Source organism: Nelumbo nucifera, chromosome 1 (assembly GCF_055504915.1).
Source record: "Nelumbo nucifera cultivar China Antique chromosome 1, China Antique-T2T, whole genome shotgun sequence".
NCBI lineage: Eukaryota > Viridiplantae > Streptophyta > Magnoliopsida > Proteales > Nelumbonaceae > Nelumbo > Nelumbo nucifera.
In genome coordinates, this window is record NC_142649.1 from 168,264,273 (window position 1) to 168,282,295 (window position 18,023).

General features: G+C 37.4%; 1 protein-coding gene across 2 annotated transcripts; it reads right to left on the reverse strand.

Annotated features, from left to right (window-relative positions):
• Nucleotides 1-3,085: 3,085 nt before the first annotated feature.
• On the reverse strand, nucleotides 3,086-16,620 carry LOC104596594 (protein NETWORKED 1D-like). Of its 2 annotated transcripts, XM_088895137.1 has the most exons (8): nucleotides 16,486-16,620; nucleotides 14,752-14,857; nucleotides 14,586-14,661; nucleotides 14,254-14,442; nucleotides 13,900-14,014; nucleotides 13,319-13,611; nucleotides 5,654-10,386; nucleotides 3,086-4,581 (listed from the first exon to the last, which is right to left on the reverse strand). In XM_088895137.1, exons 6-8 carry the CDS (start codon nucleotides 13,419-13,421, stop codon nucleotides 3,346-3,348), a joined length of 6,072 nt encoding a protein of 2,023 aa, XP_088751263.1. In that variant the 5' UTR covers nucleotides 13,422-13,611; nucleotides 13,900-14,014; nucleotides 14,254-14,442; nucleotides 14,586-14,661; nucleotides 14,752-14,857; nucleotides 16,486-16,620; the 3' UTR covers nucleotides 3,086-3,345. The 2 variants fall into 2 exon arrangements, with proteins under 2 accessions (XP_088751263.1, XP_010256141.1); XM_010257839.3 differs by lacking the exons at nucleotides 14,752-14,857; nucleotides 16,486-16,620 and having other exon boundaries at nucleotides 14,586-14,711.
• Nucleotides 16,621-18,023: the final 1,403 nt, after the last annotated feature.

Genomic DNA, 18,023 nt, shown 5'->3' on the forward strand with positions numbered 1-18,023 from the left:
TGTGTGTGGGGGAGAGAGAGAGAGAGAGGGGGGTTTAGGAAGATTTTTTTTGAAAAAGTAGAGTTTCTAATTGGTGGTTTAAAAAATGACATGGATTAGAAAAATTAAAAAATTCAAAGAAAGGAGAAAATTTCTACACTTCCTTGTATATATATATATTAAATTATTTTCAATATTATGTTATAATTGTTTTTCTACTTTGAAGAAATTCTTTAAATTTATTACATAATTCCATTATTTTAACTATTTAAAATCTAGTTATGATTAATATTTAAATAATCTATAAAATATTTAAAATTGTTTGTTATTTGAATTTTATTTACTTAAAGCTATTACATATTATTAAATATTTGAAAAACATTTAAATTGATAATCCAAAAAAAGATAATTCAAATTATAAGTACATAATTTCGTGATATATTTTGTAAAAATATAAAATTATTTTGTGTTTTTAATAAATATTTTAAAGTTATTATATAATTTTGTTATAATATTTAAATAATTCTTAAATTTTTTAATCCAAATTTTCTTTAGATAGATATAGATAAAAAGTAGGGAAGAGGATAAATAAGAATTAGAAATAATTTAGGAGAGAAACTCTCTACTAAATTAGAGATAATTTTGGATATATATATATATATATAAAGTTGGTTGCTTTTAATTTCTTTGTTAGTTCAGTAATAGAGATATTATTATCTTTTTTTATTCAAAAGTAATTATAATTGGCTCCATCAGATTGGACCCAATTATCGCAAGAACCGATCAGTTCGGTTCTGGGTCCCAAATTATAGACCTATAGGGTCTGGGTTGGTTCCGGGTCCATGAGTTTTTTTGTTGGTTCGGGAATGGTTCTACTAGGTTCCAACCCAGAACCGACCTGTTGACAGTCCTAGAAAAATGATTAGATGCATCCATCAGGGGTATTTCTAGGTTTTTCATTTTTAAAGGTCACAGATTTATAACCAGAGATGGATTAAATAAAGTAATTGCAAAATATAGGGGGTGTTTTAGTAATACACAGACTATAGGGGTGTATTAGTAAATGCAAGAAATTATAGGGAGTATCTAAGTAAATGACCCATTTAGATATCTTCCAATGTTTTGTTCTGGTGGGAACGCTTTCTTTGCGGGATAGACAAGTGGCAAGATATTGAGGTGTACCTCAACTATTGGACAATTGGACTGAAACAGAATGTACCTTCAACCTTTGTGTATACGTACCTAACATATTTCGGCTATTGACGCTGGTTTCTTCTTGTGGTTCTGGGTCCAATTATGATCCCAAAAATCATATCATATCTAAAACCTCTGCTACTGCCACGTGTACAGCAGTTATCTGAGTTATTTAAGTAACCGGTAATTATATTTTTTATATGTTAATTAAAATTTAATACTTTAACGTATCCGTTAATCTCTAATCTTCCGTTACTCATTCTTATATCCTTCGAGTTCCCTCTTCTGGTCAACTTCTTCGAGCTCCCTCTTCTGGTTGAACTTCAAGGGAACAAATTTGCTCTGAAAAAAATTTACATGTTTTTTGGCCTAAAGATCAATGGCTAATTCATTCTTAAGAAGTTTTGCCCTTTGATATCAGGTTCAAACATTTTTAGCTGAACAAATGGGTACTTAAATTATTCAGTATTTGATCATGACAAGTTTCATCCTAAAGGGTATAGGTACTAATGAATTTCTGTTCTGTAAACTTACTGCACATTAACAAAGTATGAATTGAAGTTTGACAACTGCATGAAATTGACATTAAACGAGCAATGGAATTCATTTCCAAGCTGCCAAAAAGCAACCCTAAGAATCAAGAATCAACCTACAAATATACATGCATTCCAAATTTCTTTTTCATTAATTCCACCAATACCTCGTTGTGTAGATCCCTGCTGCAAGTTCTGTCACTCCAGCACTTATTCTGATCTGTCAATATGGCCGCAAGCCACCTACAAGAGAACAAGACTCTTGATTCCCACTCCAACATATACACAAATGCAGAGAAGAGTGATCTAATGACACTGTCTAGTGAATGAGATAACAAACCTAGAAATGTGTTTGCCGTTGCCGGTTGGTGTCGTCCATGAAAAACATAAAGAAAATCAAATATGATATCGAATACAGAGAGAGAAGGAGAGAAAGAGGAGATAGAGATTTACCGGTGGTTAGATGTCGCCGCTGGTTCCATCCTCGCCGGTGATGTGAAGTTTGAGTAAGAGAGAGAGAGATGACTGTGGGAGAGATTCACCCGAGGAGGGAGAATGAACGGAAAGACGTTAATGTCTTTATTATTTGAAATGAATTTCTTTTTTTGAAATGTGATTTTAATTATTGTTGAAACCGGTTACCTACGATACCCTGTATTTATCGAAACAGAAAGTCGAAGGTGATTGGTCCATCTCATCCCATCCGATATGATATGGAAAAGATACTTTTTCCCCTTCTAGTGGCACAACCTTCGTTCCCAATGATACTGTGATTTATAGGGTTTGTTGGAGATTTTTTTCTTTTTTAATTTAATATTATTGAGGAGCAGACTCTTGTGAAATTTTCGGAGAATTCAAAAGAAAGTGTAGAGAATTAATGGCCACGCGGCCCACATTTAGCAGAATTCAATGAAAGTAGAATAGCAAAAAAAAAAAAAAAAAGATTAGTTCCTGGAATTATCGATATATTGCAATAAAGTCTGCTGCTGGGTTGCTCCTTATATATGTTGAAGACTACGAACTTCCCAAATTAATCTCTTTTGCGTCTCCCATCTGTCGACAGTTTTAATGCGTTGTGACGAGAATTAATCTTCTTTGTTCAAGCCACGCAGTCTCTAACCTTGACCCTTGATAAAATGAAGGCCTCTCTTGCAGTGTTGCTTTAGTAAGATGGGAGATTAAGAAAATGTTGACACATTAAAACTGCTGATTGTTCACATCTTCCATTAAGAAAATAGGCTACTTAAGAAACAAATGTATTCGCTGGATTTCATGGACGATAAGGATCGTCGGAATGAACAAAAATATGGAAACAGAGAAATTGAATACCCTGTTGAAGTGTGAAGCTGTGAAGACAACCATTTTCCTGGAACATTAAGTATTGTTAACCACAGCTTATTATTATCATTATTATTATAAGGGAAGCCAACACATGAAAATAGATCCTTTTGATTAGATCAGGCTGGCATATACAGCTTCTCTACACTAAAATTGGACCAGTAACTTGCTAATTAAACAAATAAAACATACTCTGGGTGTCATGACACCATCTTTAAGAAGAAAATGTATAGACAAAATGAAAAGATTTCACTAATTCATGTGGCCTACATGTTCTACGCTAACATAAATGGTGCATCCATTACTCTTCCTTTGTTCTGACACATGCACAAAATGGAGGCTTCTTTCTCTTGGTGTTATTTTGTCCACTACTACCACCACCATAGAGATAGTCCCTCAAGAGAACTCTCACTTTTCTGTCACCAGGTCTAGTTTTTCCTTTGCTTCCCTTTTCCTCATCAAGCTTCAATAAAAGGAAATGGATTTTTTGCAACTCCAACTGCAACCTGCCAATCTTTTCGGATCCTCGCCGTGCCTGTTCCGTAATTCTCCTCCTCCGGGTCTTAGCTGTCTCTTCCAATTCTGTCACAGCTTTACCATCTGAAGATAATAGGCTCTCCTCAGCATTCTTCATCAATTTTGCATTCATGTCAACCAGCTGCATGATGGTCTCATCAATGCCTTGTAACTGTTCCTTCACATTATCATATTCAGTGCCCTTTGAATTCTTGCTCTTTACAGACATCTCTGCCTTCTTTTTCATTTCTTCCACAGTTATTTGAAGATTTGTCAACTTCTGGGCATCAGAAGCAAGTCTCTCCAAGATTTTCCTCTTGTTCCCTTCTTGACGTGTCTCTGTTGTTTTCTTGGATACCTCTAGCTTGTCCACACCCAACTCCTTCTCTACCTGCAACTCTGAGGATGGATACTCACTCTTTTGATCATCCACTGTTTCAACTTGATGGCACTCTGTGTTAGCCTGCATAGAAGATACTGGTTTGGGTATCAGTTTGACTGTTGGGTCGAAGCTAGAGTCCCGTTCAGCAGTTTCCCATAACTCAAGCATCTCATCATCTGTCTCACCATTTCCTCTCTTGCTTGTCCCATATGAGCCAATTCCATGATCATAGGATGAACACTCAGAAACCTGATCAAGTGGAATATCTCTCATTGTAAGCCCATCCTTGACATTAGAAATTTCAAGTTCAGTTATCTGTAGCCTAGCATCATTACTGCCATCCTGTGTACTCTCTTGTGGCTGCATTGGAGCATCTTTTGTTGATAGATCCTTTTCTTCAGGGGGGATGCTTTCTGATTTTAATTCTTCATCCTCTTTCATTTCTGCTAATAGTTCAGCTTTTGTGTTTGAGCTTTCCAAAAACACAAGCCTTTCCATTTCTATCATAGCCTTTTCAATTGCCTTAACCTTAATCTGCAACTCTTGCAAGCCTGAAACTCCTTCTGGCACAGCAGCACTATGATCTTCATTCAACTCTTCATGGCTTTTCTCATGTATCTGGGTTGTGAGTGAAGCATCCTGGAAAATATTGTATACTAGTAAGCATGGGTATCAGAAAAGATAAATTTTACTAATCTCTAAAGTATCCAGCAAATGGGAGCATAGATAGGTATCAATCCTTCGGAGTGCATGAAGTAAAAAGCTCTGAAGTTTTGGACTGCTGATGAACTGTGCACAATACATTGATGCATTTGTGCACATCATCGTATAATCAGTTTACAATAAATTAGAATAATTGTTTTAAGAAATAATGTTATTTTATAAGAGATTACAACTTTTATTGGGTTTAGGTAGCTTGGGGCAACAGGGGGGGGGGGGGGGGGGGGGTTGTGGGGCACTGGGGCTGATGCATGGGGTGCAGTTCTTAGGCACTTAAATGAGTTTACTCTCATACATTACATGCAAAATATTAAAAATGTATGTTTCTTCCTTTTTATTTAATCTATTTAGCACATTACATGTCCAGGAAAAAAAGTTTTTTTTCAGTTTTCCATGTAGCCAGACAAAAGCAATACTAAATCAGACAGGTTTGAACAAGCAACAGAATTTTATGCGTTGAGTTCAAAATGGTAAAGATGAAAATAGGTGGTTATTCCTTTACGCAAGCAGCATTATCTGCATATAATGGCTAATGATTTGAGAGGGAACCTTTTTATGGTTTGGCCCTTCCAGGCTAACAGTTTGAAACTTTGAATGATATTTTCTGCATGTCTGTACTACAGTTTTTCTTTCCTTTTTTTTTTTGTGTGTGTGCTTCAAGACTCAACAAGGAAATCTAGTCAGATGCACTTGGCCAGTCAAATACTTTGACGACATGACCAGAAACAATGGTCCCTCTGGTTGAAAATACCTTTCAGTATTTTTCCAAATCAAACATTGACTTAAGACTCCAATCATTCATTGAGGCTGAATCAAGTTTTCTCAAAGGATAAAAACATGTCAAGCTTTTTTCGATACATATATCCAAAGCTTCTAAGAGCCCATATTATGTATTATGTACAGATCAGGAAAAAATCAACTACATGAAGCATGGTCTCAATTTGCTAATATGAACATTTATTATTATATATGAACGAGGAATGTAGCATACCTTTGGTTCCTGACCATCAGCCATGAGAGTCTTTGTCCATGAAACAGCATGGTCTTCAAGAGATGTTATGCTATCTCTCAAAGAAGTCATGACAGGCAAATATGCAGCCAACTCGGCTTTCAGTCCTCCATTTTGATTTTCCAAGACATCAAGTCTTTCTTTTAGCAGTTCATTCTCCATGGCTTTTGAAGAACTTTCATTTTCAAAGGTCTCACATGCTCCAATAAGCTCATGAACCTTCTCTCTAAACAGGGCTTCATGGACACTAGAAATTTGCAGGTCACCATAGAGTGTTGCAGTTTCAGCCTCCTGGAATTTGACTTCATCTTTTCTCTCTTGCAGCTCCTGACTCACAATCTCTTCTCTGGTTCTGAGTTCAATGAGTTCTCCATGTAATCTACCCACATCAGACTCCAACTTATTATTTGCTTCACAAAGGCTCACTATTTCCTTGTTTTGATGGGTTTTATCTGTGGAAAGTTCAAGAATACACTTTTGTAGCTCTTCAATTACAACCTTTGTCTCATCCTGCTTCCTCTTCAGACCCTCAATATCCCTATGTAACTCTGCATTCTCACTCTGTGCAATCTTGAGCTTCTGCTCTGCATCTGAAAGCATCATTTCCTTCTGAGAAAGTAGATCCTTTTCTGTTGCAATTTGATGATTCAACACGTCACTTGCATTCTTGACTTTGTTCAGCTCAATCTCCAACTTCTCAATTGATTCCTTGAGATGTAAATTTTCTTTTTCTACAATTTGCAAATTATTTGCCACTTCTCTAACCTCCTTTTCAAGGCCTTTGTTAACCCCAGTAAGACAGTCCAGATCTTCATTAATCTCTTTTAGCTCCATAGCTTTCTCAGTGCCAAAGGCCTCAAAAATCAAAGAAAGGTTACCCAAAGACATTGCTTCATGGACGACAACACTATTTTCCTCTTCTAGAATGCACATCTCAGCCTTCAACTCTGATAATTCCTCCCTCAAGGATCGGTTTCCTTCAAGCAACTGCAAATTTTCATTTTGCAACCCCAGGTAAGAATCCTCTAAACCTGTTAATTTTGCCTGTAGACTCTCAATTTCAGCCTTCAGCACTCCCTCCTGGTGGTTCTTTGACTTCACTTCCAATTCCAACTTGCTATTCATCTCTAGAAGCTGAATGTCCAATTTCTCAACTGATTGCTTCAGATGTAAATTTTCTTTTTCTACAATTTGCAGCTTCTCTGTCATTTCTTTAACCTCCTTTTCAAGGCCACTTCTAACCGCAGTAAGATGGTCCATATCTTCATAAAGCCCTTTAAGCTCCACAGCTTTCTCAGTGCCAAAAACCTTGAAAATCAAAGAGAGGTTACCCAGAGCCATTGCTTCATGGAGAACAACACTGTTCTCCTCCTCAAGCATGCACATATCATCCTTCAGATCTGACAACTCCTTTCTCAAAGATTTATTTCCTTCAAGCAACTTGAAATTTTCATTCTGCAGTCCTAGGTAAGCATCTTGTAAACCTAACAGTTTTACCTGTAGGCTCTCAATTTCAGTCTTTAGTATTTCCTCCTGGTGGTTCTTTGACTTCACTTCCAATTCCAATTTTCTATTCATCTCTTGGAGCTTGTGTCTCTCATTTTTCAGAAACAATAGCTCCTCTGATTTGATTCTGAACTCCTGATCAATGGCATTTCTTTCTGATTCAAGATCTGCTGCATCTAATCTCAGTTGCCCTAGGAGAGTTACAAAAACTGATTTCTCAAATAGAAACTGTTGCTTCTCATCCTCAGCTTGCAGAAGAGAAATTTTCAAATTTCCAATTCTTTCCAAAATATGCTTCAGAAGCATGTGGTCCTCTTTGATCATGTCTTGACACCTATAATCTGGATCAATTTCAAGTGACATCAAGACCTGATGAATCCCCGTTCTGAGCTTCTCAATTTGGTCAAACAAAAACTTTGTTTCCGCCTTAAGTTTGAGTTTTTCTTGCTCCAATACAGAAATCAAATTATCTGACAACTTGCATGCCTCAAAGTATTTCTGACATTCAAGCAACAAAGAGAAATTCTTTTCTTCCATATCCCGAATAAATCTCTGCAAGATGAAGACCTCAACCTGAGCATTCATGGATTTATCTAGCTCTTCTTCAAATTCCTTCTCCCTCCTCTGGCCGTCTTCTTGCAGGAGATGAACCTGCATTTCTAAGGCAGCCAGCCTGGTCTCACTTGACTGTGTAAAACTTGCACGCTCTTGTTTTTCTAGATCCAAGGAGATCTGTAGCTCTTCCACTTGACAGACTGTGTTATCTTTCTCCTTTTCCAGTTCCAAGTGTTTTCCTTCTAATTCTGCATGTTTTTTCTCCAGGTCCTCCAATCTCGGCTGAGTACTTTCCAACTGAGAAGCCAAATCATCTCTTTCAGTAAGAAGGGCAGACTTCTCATTGTCAAGAGATCGGCAGGATTCCTCTAAGCTCTTTGCCTTTGCCTTCAAACCTTCAAGTTCAATATTTGCATCAGAGAAAGAATTCTCTAATAAGGTGTTCTTCTCTTCAAGCTTCTTCATGCTCTCTACCATGATATCAACCTGGGAAATCAAACTGGCCTTCTCAGCAACAATAGAGGATTTTTCCCCCTCAAGCAAATGGCATACTTCTTCCAAAGCCTTGACTTTATCCCTTAGTCCTTCTAACTCAGCATTCACATCTGAGAGAGAATTCTCCAAAAGGGCATTTTTCTCCAAAACTTTTTCCATGTCTTCCAGCTTCTCCAAAAGAGCTACTCTCTCATCTTTGTCCTTCTGGCAGATTTCTTTCAGCCTTGAGTTCTCATCCTGCAAGTCCTTCACAGATGATCCAAGGCATTCTGGATTCAAACCAACTGATGTCACTTGTTCCATTATAACAAGGTACCGCTTGTTCAGGTCATTTATTTCCTCTTTCCGACAGTAAATCTCTTGCTGAAGTGCATTTCTTTGGTCCACACGGAGTTCAACCTCCTCTTCAAGTTTCCCTTTCATCTCCCTCAAGACAAAATTCTCCTCCTGCAGATTCTTTATTGACACAGCAGAAGATAGGTTCTGTTCTGTCAGGCTAGTATTTTCCTCCTTGGTTCGCCTGATTTCATCTTCTAAGCCCTTCTTCTGGAACTCCATGTCCTTTAACATTTGAACTGTATTTTGGAGATCCAATGTCATAGCCCTCTGTTCTTCCTGGGATCGAGCATGTAAATTCTGTAGAGTGTGGAGTGCAGCCTCAGCCTGCAGGAAATGCAAGTGCTCTTCTCTTATGCAGATCCGGAGTCTCTCCAACTCCTCATGCTTCTCCAAAAGTTCTTGGTTTTGCCTCCCGACCTTCTGCACTAAATTTTCCACTTCTAACTGCAGAGCTTGCTTTTCTGTCTTCAATATAACACATTGTTCTTCTACACTGTTCAACTTTGTGGCCTGCATCAACACCTCACTGTTAAGCCTCTTGGCCTCCTCTAGTGAATGTGATAGTTCAGTCTCCAGATTAGATATTTTCTCCAAGTACTGCTGGTACTGAAGAGCTGCAGCTTCCTTTTCTGCATATAATTCAGCAAGATCTTGCTTCAAGGCTTGAACTTTGTTTTCAGCATTCTCAGCTCGCTCAATATGCTTTCTGGCATCCTCCTCAGTATGAGATACTTTGATCTCCAGATTAGATATCGTCTCCATGGAGTCCTTATATTGATGAAGAGCTGATTCCTTTTCAGCTTCCAATTTAGTAAGGGCTTCCTTTAAGAATTGTACTTCAGTTTCAGATTTACTTGCCCGCTCATTTAGTCCCCTGGCTTCCTCTTCTGCATAAGTGATCTTGGTCTCAAGACTAGATATCCTATCCAAGCACTGCTGATACTGAAGAAGACTGGCTTCCTTTTCAGCCTCTAATTTTTCAAGGGCTTGCTGCAGGGTTTGAGCTTCAGATTCTGCTTTACTTGCTCGTTCATGGAGCTGTGTAGCATCATCTTGTGCATGAGAGACTTCGGCCTCCAAAATAGATAACTTCTCTAAATTCTGCTGATATTGAAGAAAGCCAGCTTCCTTTTCAGCTTCTAATTTTGCAAGCACCTCCTTAAGCTTTTGGACCTCAGTCTCAGCTTTATTTGCTCGCTCAGAATCAGAGATGGCCTGGTTCTTGAGATTCTGGTTCTCAGTTGATAATTGAGACACCTTCTCTTGCAGGATTCTTTCTTGCTCTTCTACCTCATGAAAATTTACGTCCTTTCTTGCTCTTCCTTCAGAAAGTTTGGTTTGGTTTGTTTCCACTTCTCCAGATGCAAACATCTCATTGAGCTGTTTCAATCCCCTTTTACTAGTGATTGAATCAGACTCTTCAGAATAGGCCCCATTCCTACTTATGGCATGGAAGTGAGGTGACGAGAGCCCCAAAGCATCATTGTGCAAATCATCAGGATCAAGCAATGCTCGTATTGGGTGTGGCATCTCAGGTGTGTGAGGCTCAGCCTCAGTGGTGGAAGGGCCTGCAGGTGAATCATCAACCAGCACAAAGGGAACTTGGTTAGGGAATGCTTCTGCCATGGTCCGTTGGGCCTGGCGGAGTGCCCCTGTTGCATGATCATATCTTTCTGCTAAAGCACGGTATGCTCGGTAAAATTCCTCAACCAGTTTCATAAGCTCTGGGCGTTTTTTGTAGTACATCTCTGCCCTCCTTGCAAATGAATCTGCATCTTCCTCGATGAGTTTGATCATTGCTTTGACTTTGGTATCCATATCTGGGAAATAAAATATACAACATTAATCAGTCAATGATGTAATACCATGACAGTTATATACCAGTCAGAAAGCACATAAAAAGGATCAGAAATAATACTACAGATACACAAGGTATAAACCGCACCATCTGATTTTTGCATTAACATGCAATGCATGAATCAAATAGAACATGTCATGACAATCAAAACAAGTCATGATGTAAAAGGAAATTCACACCAATGGCCCACTTATTCATCATTGTAAGTGGTCCAAGAATAACATAAAAGGACAGCCCAGTGTACGAGGCTCCCGCCAATGCGGGGTCTGGGGAGGGACAGATGTATGCAGCCTTACCCTTGCACATACAGAGAGGCTGTTTCCAAGATTTGAACCCTGGTCACCCGGGTCACAATGGAACAACCCAACCATTGCGCCAACGCCCACCCTCTGATCCAAGAATAACATGAACTAGATAAATCCAGTCCAATCCATCTGCCCCATACACCTGCTTTTATTTACTTTTTCTTTTCTGAAAAATTGCCATGACTCCATGAACAGATACAAAGTGAGCAATTGATCAAAATGGTTAGGATTTCGACTTAAGTAATTTTGAGCCATGTGGAATACAAAAGTGGAGCAGGCTTGATAGTTCAGACCAACGAGCATGTACTACATGGAATACAAGAGTTGAGTCATTTTTTGGGATCTTGTGATCCATCTTTTTGCCATTTCCCTGCTAGCACTTGTCAATAAGGAGCTTTGCTGAACCTTTCAGTATTAGCTCCTACCAGCAATCCAGTTTTTCAATTTGTCAATAGTCAGTATTTTATTTCATACACCAGCTCTGTGAATAGGAGATTAACAAACTGGAAGCTTTTCTATGCAACAGACCATGTTTCTTCCACATGGATATGATGTGGCACATACAAACTGTTCTCTAAGTAAGGGACACTCTGGATTAGCCACATGCTTAATTAATCACCAAGACCTTTTCTCATAAACACATGCTTTTCTACACAACAGACCATGTCAAAATTGCATGAAATCTACCAAAGCACACCAATTTGAAGCATTCTATAGTGTTTCATTTAGGGATAGTGCAGAGCAGGTAATAAATTGCCTGATTTTTGCTCTTTAAGGAGTTTTTTCAGGCCAAAGCACATGAACTTGTGTGCATTTCCTTTTTGTACAAAGTTGAATATTACCATAATGTCCATGCTTTACCATCAAAGCTGATACTATTGTAGTAAAACCCCATGTGAAGAATATCAAATTTACCACACCGACCTCTACTCTGTTGCATGGACACCCCCACCTTTGGAGGGAACTCACAAGTCGAGTCATGTCCCTGAGTCAACTCTTGTCTAACTCTCCAAAATGCATGCTAAACACTGCTACAGTGCGAATCAGGTGGAGTTACCAAAATGCCTGCAGTGTCTGACTCTCCAAATTACAAATCTTCACTTTAAACACATGTATTGATACTTGATAGTGGTCCAACCATTTAAATTGTTTAATAGGTTACTCTAGTATTTGTAACTTTCCAATTTATGCATGACTTATAATCCACTGTTTGTTGAATCATTTCCAATTAACATTGAAATTAGGATAACAATGAAAAATAATGTGCAATCACGTGACAAATAGGCAAAGGTCGTGACTTTAACTTGTCTATTATATTCAAGTTGTTATGCTTATATAGATCTATATATTTTAAAAATAATGTTAAAAATAATAATAATAATAATAACATTAATAATAATTGATCAATAATAATGATGATGATGATTATAGAAGCTCAGTTGAGATTTACACTCATATTGGGGTAAAAGAAATTTATTGAGAGAGAGAGAGAGAGTAGGTCACTCCTATGAGATTTTGAGATTTCTCTATCATCTACAACAGAAAGAAAACAGTAATTCTAAAAAAAAAAACACCTAATTTGACTCGGCTAAGAAACAAATCCATCAAATGTGTTAGAGATGTCAGTGGAATGATGGACTTAAACAGCATTCAGTTCTTTTTTTTTTTTAAATGTTTCGTGTATGTGAAGGCAATGATTTGCATTCCTTGGAAAAAGATATGCAAAACATGATAAGAAGTCAGCACCTCTTACAACAATTAAGTGAAAAGCAATTATTTTACAAAATTGAGCCCAAGGAGGACATCGAACAAGTGAATCAATATAGACAGTACAAATTAAGTATTATGTCCTCTCAACAGAAACACAAAGACACAAGTTGCACCTTCTACTCTGTTTTTTTTTTTTTTTGATAGGCACCTTCTACAATTGTCACACTACAAAATTCTACAAAGAAAATCAAATAAGAGAAAATAATACATTTTTAACCATCTAAGAATGAAACAGGAAATATAATCCTTCTTCTAAACGATGACTTCACTCTAGCACAATGCATTGTGGATAAAGTTCCACATGGAACCAAAATCCCATAACATAGTTTATATTTCAATTCAACCAGGTTGGGAGGCACTTTAGGTAGTTCTGTATTTCTTTTAATTTGTTTTCTGGAGCAAGAAATGTTAACTTGCTGGTCTTCACCTGAACTGAAATTTTGATATAAGCTCTATAAAAGATCAGATTGGATCCAGCCAGCATTTTTCACCACCATTACTGATCTGCATGGTGAAAATGTTCACACCTAATGCAACCTAAGATACTTCCATCATAGTGTAACTTCAGATGCCAAAGAACCATCAGGAACTTCCTACAGTGTTTCAAGAGAATCCAGAACCTCATGGCTGATGTGCTATCTTTCATTCCACACAACACAACAATTTCATACTAAACTAACAATGACGATACACTAATTTTTTTCTTAAGAAACCAGAAACACTAGAAGTGAGCAAGATGGATTTAATTTTTTCCAAAGAAAGATATAATACAGATCCCAATTCATCAACAAAGCAAATTTTGAAAAGAGAAAGCAATACCTGTTAGATTTTCTTGAAGCCATTTTGAATTCTTTGGGCTTATATGACTGTCCCACCACCAGGAATATAGGCGTCTTGATTCGGATTGTAACAAAGTTGTCATGACTCCAGCCAAAACCACTAATTCTACCTCTTCTGATCTCACAAAAGGCTGATCCTTGCACCGGTAATAAAAACCCAGGTAATGGATCCAAGCCGGAACTAGACCTGATTAGGTATGAAAATGCAAAATTTGACACTGGAAAAATAAGTTGAAGCCTTCAACTTACTACTTGTACCTACGCTGCAGAAATCTGCAAAAGAAGAGTGGTAAAATGAGATGAGTTACCGATGACTAAACAAAATCAGCTAATTAAGATCACATTAGAATAATTGGAACTTCATAAGCAAAGCGCCCAAAAACCATATGAGCAAAATACCATTCTTTTCTTGCAAAACCTTGTAAGCTACCTGATCAAAAACAAACTGCGAGATCTAAAACAAACAACAGTTGCAAAACCTTAAAAGCCAATACTGCACAGAAGTTAAAGCATACCAATAAGTTAAAAAGGCCTACTAAATCAAAAGCAAATCAGAATTACCTGATCACGCAAAACCCAGGAATAAAGATGCAAAGTTCTCTCTCGTCTAACTTGATCACCCGGCACGCAACAAAATTGGGAGAAACCCAAAAACAGAACCTTTACAGCCTAAAAACTGGGTAATCAAACAATTCCCACATCAGAAAACCAGAATGAATAACTCTAGAAGCAGGTACTTAGAAGAAAAGGATAAACTAAATTGATGGAACCATATTAGTCTAAGAGCTGAATCTAAAAGTAGAGGAACGTAAAAAAAAATTAAAAAAAAAAAAACATGGTTTTAAGCAGATGGTTCTGAAACAAAACATAGAGAGTTTGATTAGACATTTAAGATGAAGGAGATCAAGAACTGACCAGAAAATCCAAAACTGGTGTTGCTGTTTTGATCAGCAGCTGTGTTAAAAGACCGCAGCTGCTTTTCCTCTCATTCACCCCATTTTGCTAGATTCCTCTCTGCCTCATTATCACTCTGTCCCTCTCAGTTTTTGCTTTGTGCTTTTTATTCTGCGTCTTGTACCGTATGCAGACTGTAGAACAGTTGAACTGTCAAAAAGATAATAAAAAAAAGAAAAAAGAGACACAAAGAGCGAATAGTATTAGCGAAAAAAAGAAGATTTCCATTTTCTAAATTTATAATAGAGAAAAGAGACGAAAAAGGAAATAAATTTGAAATTCGTTTTTCTTACCGGCCGATCCGTAAATCGTCGAACTGAAGCTATGGGTTGCGCCGGTTCCGGTCTGACGGTACGAAAGTCGTTCTTTCTATAAAAGAAAAGGATTAATTATTTAACGGAAACAAAGCAATAAAACACTGAGTATTTGTCGGTAATAGCGTTGCATTTATAATCACACTTGCTCATGCACAAATTCCATTTGTGTTTGCATTGCGGTTGCGGGTGTGCTGTCTTTTGTCGTTGCTTCGCCTGTTGCCCCGGAAGATGTGCCCGTGAAGTAAGCTCTGAAATGACATAAATAGCCTTAGCTTAGCATCTCCATAATGTTCTTCTTTGGGTTTCTGTTTGTTTGACTTTTGACTACCACCTCAGCAACAGGCCAACAGCAAGCAACTTGTTGGGTAAATAACGGAGGGGTGCCCCGAGTCATCTGGGTGGTGGTTTAACCGGTTAAACCAGGAGAGTGTCTGGCCAAATTTTGCATATGGTCAATTTACTTTTTTTTTTTTCACGAACCAAATCAAATGTACTTTCATCTAACAGTATTTACGGCAGAAAAATCCAAATGGAAAACGAATTAGATGAAATAGTTTTATCTAATTATGGTGATTACATGTGGTCATTGTAAGGATTTTAGGAATGGGAGGTCCGTGGCTTTGGGGCCCACTGGACCAGATATTCAATTATAGGGTCCAGTAGGCCTTGGGCCCTTGTTTTTAACGGGCATCTTTGGGCCTAGTTCCGACCTCCTAATTGCTTGAAAATGCCACCTAACACCTATACAAGAGCAGAGGTTAGAGCTAGGGATAGGGTAGTTGTTAAATGCAAGGAAAGCAAGAGATGATGCTTGCTTGTATGCGTTTGCAAGGAAGCCTGGTTGGGATTGGGATTATGGTATATGTTTGGCATCGATGGAGAACCGTTAAAACGTTTTTTTTTTTGAAAACGTTTATGTAAGATAGGATATTTTTTCGAGCAATAGCATTGTTTCCTCTTTGATATTAATGCTTCAGGAAATGTTTTCAGCACTGGTATCTATTATCTAGTGTCATGCCCTGCCACCTTATGTCCTTGTTGGTAGAAACGAGCTGCAGTTCCAGGAAATGTTAAATTTGATATTGTTTCAAACCGCGCCTTTTCGATTTCTAAGACATAGTTTGGAATACCACTTTTTATGAAAAAAAACGATTCCAAACAAATAGGTATTTCCTGGAACACCATTTTTTCTAATGTAATGCTAATGTATCACCATTTTCTAGAATAACGGCAACAATGCCAACCCAACCCAATCTGAAACCTAACCCGAGTAATTATAGACGAAATGGCAAGATTGCCCCGACTTGTCCCATATATATGTGCAACTGTTCAAGCAAGCAAGTCTCTACATTATATATATAAGCATCTTAATGGTGCAATATCAATAGATTGGGTTTAATTAGCACGGGTCCACTCAACCCGGACCCAACCTGAAATCCGATCAATGCTGACTCAAGTCACTCAACCCTAACCCAATAGGGTCGGGTCAGTGTTGGTTTACCACTTAACCGACCAACTGCCATTCCTACTTATTTGCCTATTTTGCCCTCCACTAGGGCTATTTCTGTGTTGGTGGGGTGGTATGTGGTCACACAAACTGCCAGTAAACCCATCAAGATCATCAGTGACAGACAATTGAATTCAGTTAGCAATCTCTAACGAGTAAAGACAAAAGAAGAAGGGTTAGAGAACAAATGTAAATACTAAATATAATATAAAAGCCAGTCACACCCTGTTTGTTTTTATAAGCATATTTATATGTAGAAAACTAAAAGTAAAGATATAAAATTGCATTAAAATATTGATAAAACACTAATAATAATAATAATAATTAATTAATTAATTTAGGGCGATAAATAATATGGAAGAAAAGAACCTCTTTAGCCTGGTGGTGCCATGAGTGTAAAGGTAGTAACAATGTTGTTGACTTTCAACAGGGAAGAGAGGTTGCTTGGTTGGTAGAAAAAGGTTTCGCTTTTGATAACTTCTCACGCTCCTCCTCCCTTTCTTCTTCTGTCTGGTTATATACTTCTCTATATATAACTGGTTCATGCCACACGTTCAACTCGTGGGGACATTCTTGTAAAGTTATAATGAACTCACTCAACTTAGGGACCATCATTCATCATTCATCATCATCATCTATCATCCATCTAAGCCTAAAGTCTTACCCAATTAAATTAAGTAGATGGGGTTTGGCAACTGGGTTTCACCATTCCTTCTCTTCAATCTCATATTATAATGACTTTAGGGATAATTTAGTAATTTGGGTCTATAACGGATCTTGTGGTCCACTCGTTTTAAAGGTGGGCGGCGTCTGGGCGGTGGCGCCGCTCATCACTCGTCAGTCGTTTCTACTCTCTACAGCGAAGCAATTCGGAAGACAAACTGAATGGACGAGTGAATCACTCCATCACGTCCATTCACACCTTAGCCTATTAGTCCTATTAGTCCCCAGTCCTCTCCTATTTAATATTTATTAAATTAAATAAATTAGTTGTAGTTTTAATGTATAATTTTTAATTTATGAGCGAAGGATATAGAAGAGGATTGTGGATTGATCACGTGATTTGTTAATTATATATTTCCAAGCTGTATGTGGTTATCATGGGTGCTGTCGTGGTTTTAATGAGAATGACAATGACAATGGAATTATTAAGTTTGATGTTTGGCTATGAGCCCAGGGTTTCCCACCTAATTTTCTTTGTATTATTTTTCATTCTTCAATGAATTAAAAAAAAAAAAATTAAGTTTTCCAAAAGGAACGGTTTAGATGACATCATCTCTTTTGACTTTTTATGGCCGTCCAAAAGGTGGAATATGGCCCGCTAATTAGTCTGGCTCATTAATGCATGTCTCCCCCACCCCACATATACAATACAACCTACTAGGCTGATGTCCGAAGTTTTTAAGGTGATCAGTATGCTCTGCAGACAGTCCAGAAAGATCTACCTGTTATACTGTTATAAAAGTAAACCAACTATTCAATGCTCTCCCATAAACTATCTACCCAATACCAACTTTTTGAAAATCAAACCGGGCCGTCCGGTTGATTCAAGGGCAACCAGAAGTCGAGAACCATTCTCTTCTCATTCCAGGTCATTGAATGTATAAAAATTCAAAATCTTTTTTTTTTTTTTGTAAGGATGAAAAAATTTAGAATCTTGCGGGTGGAATTAGAAGATCAACTTTTCCATAATGATACAATTGAATCGAGCTTTAATCAAATAGTTTGGGTTTGAGTTTGATTAGGTTCGATTTGAGTTAGATTTTAATTAAATTCAAATTAAAACTTGATAAATAAAAAGTTTAAATTTAAATCAATTTCAATTTAGCTCATCAAGTATTTAATCCAATAGAGTTCGAACCGAAAAATAAAATTTGAACTCAAGCCCAAACCTAGAAGTATTATAA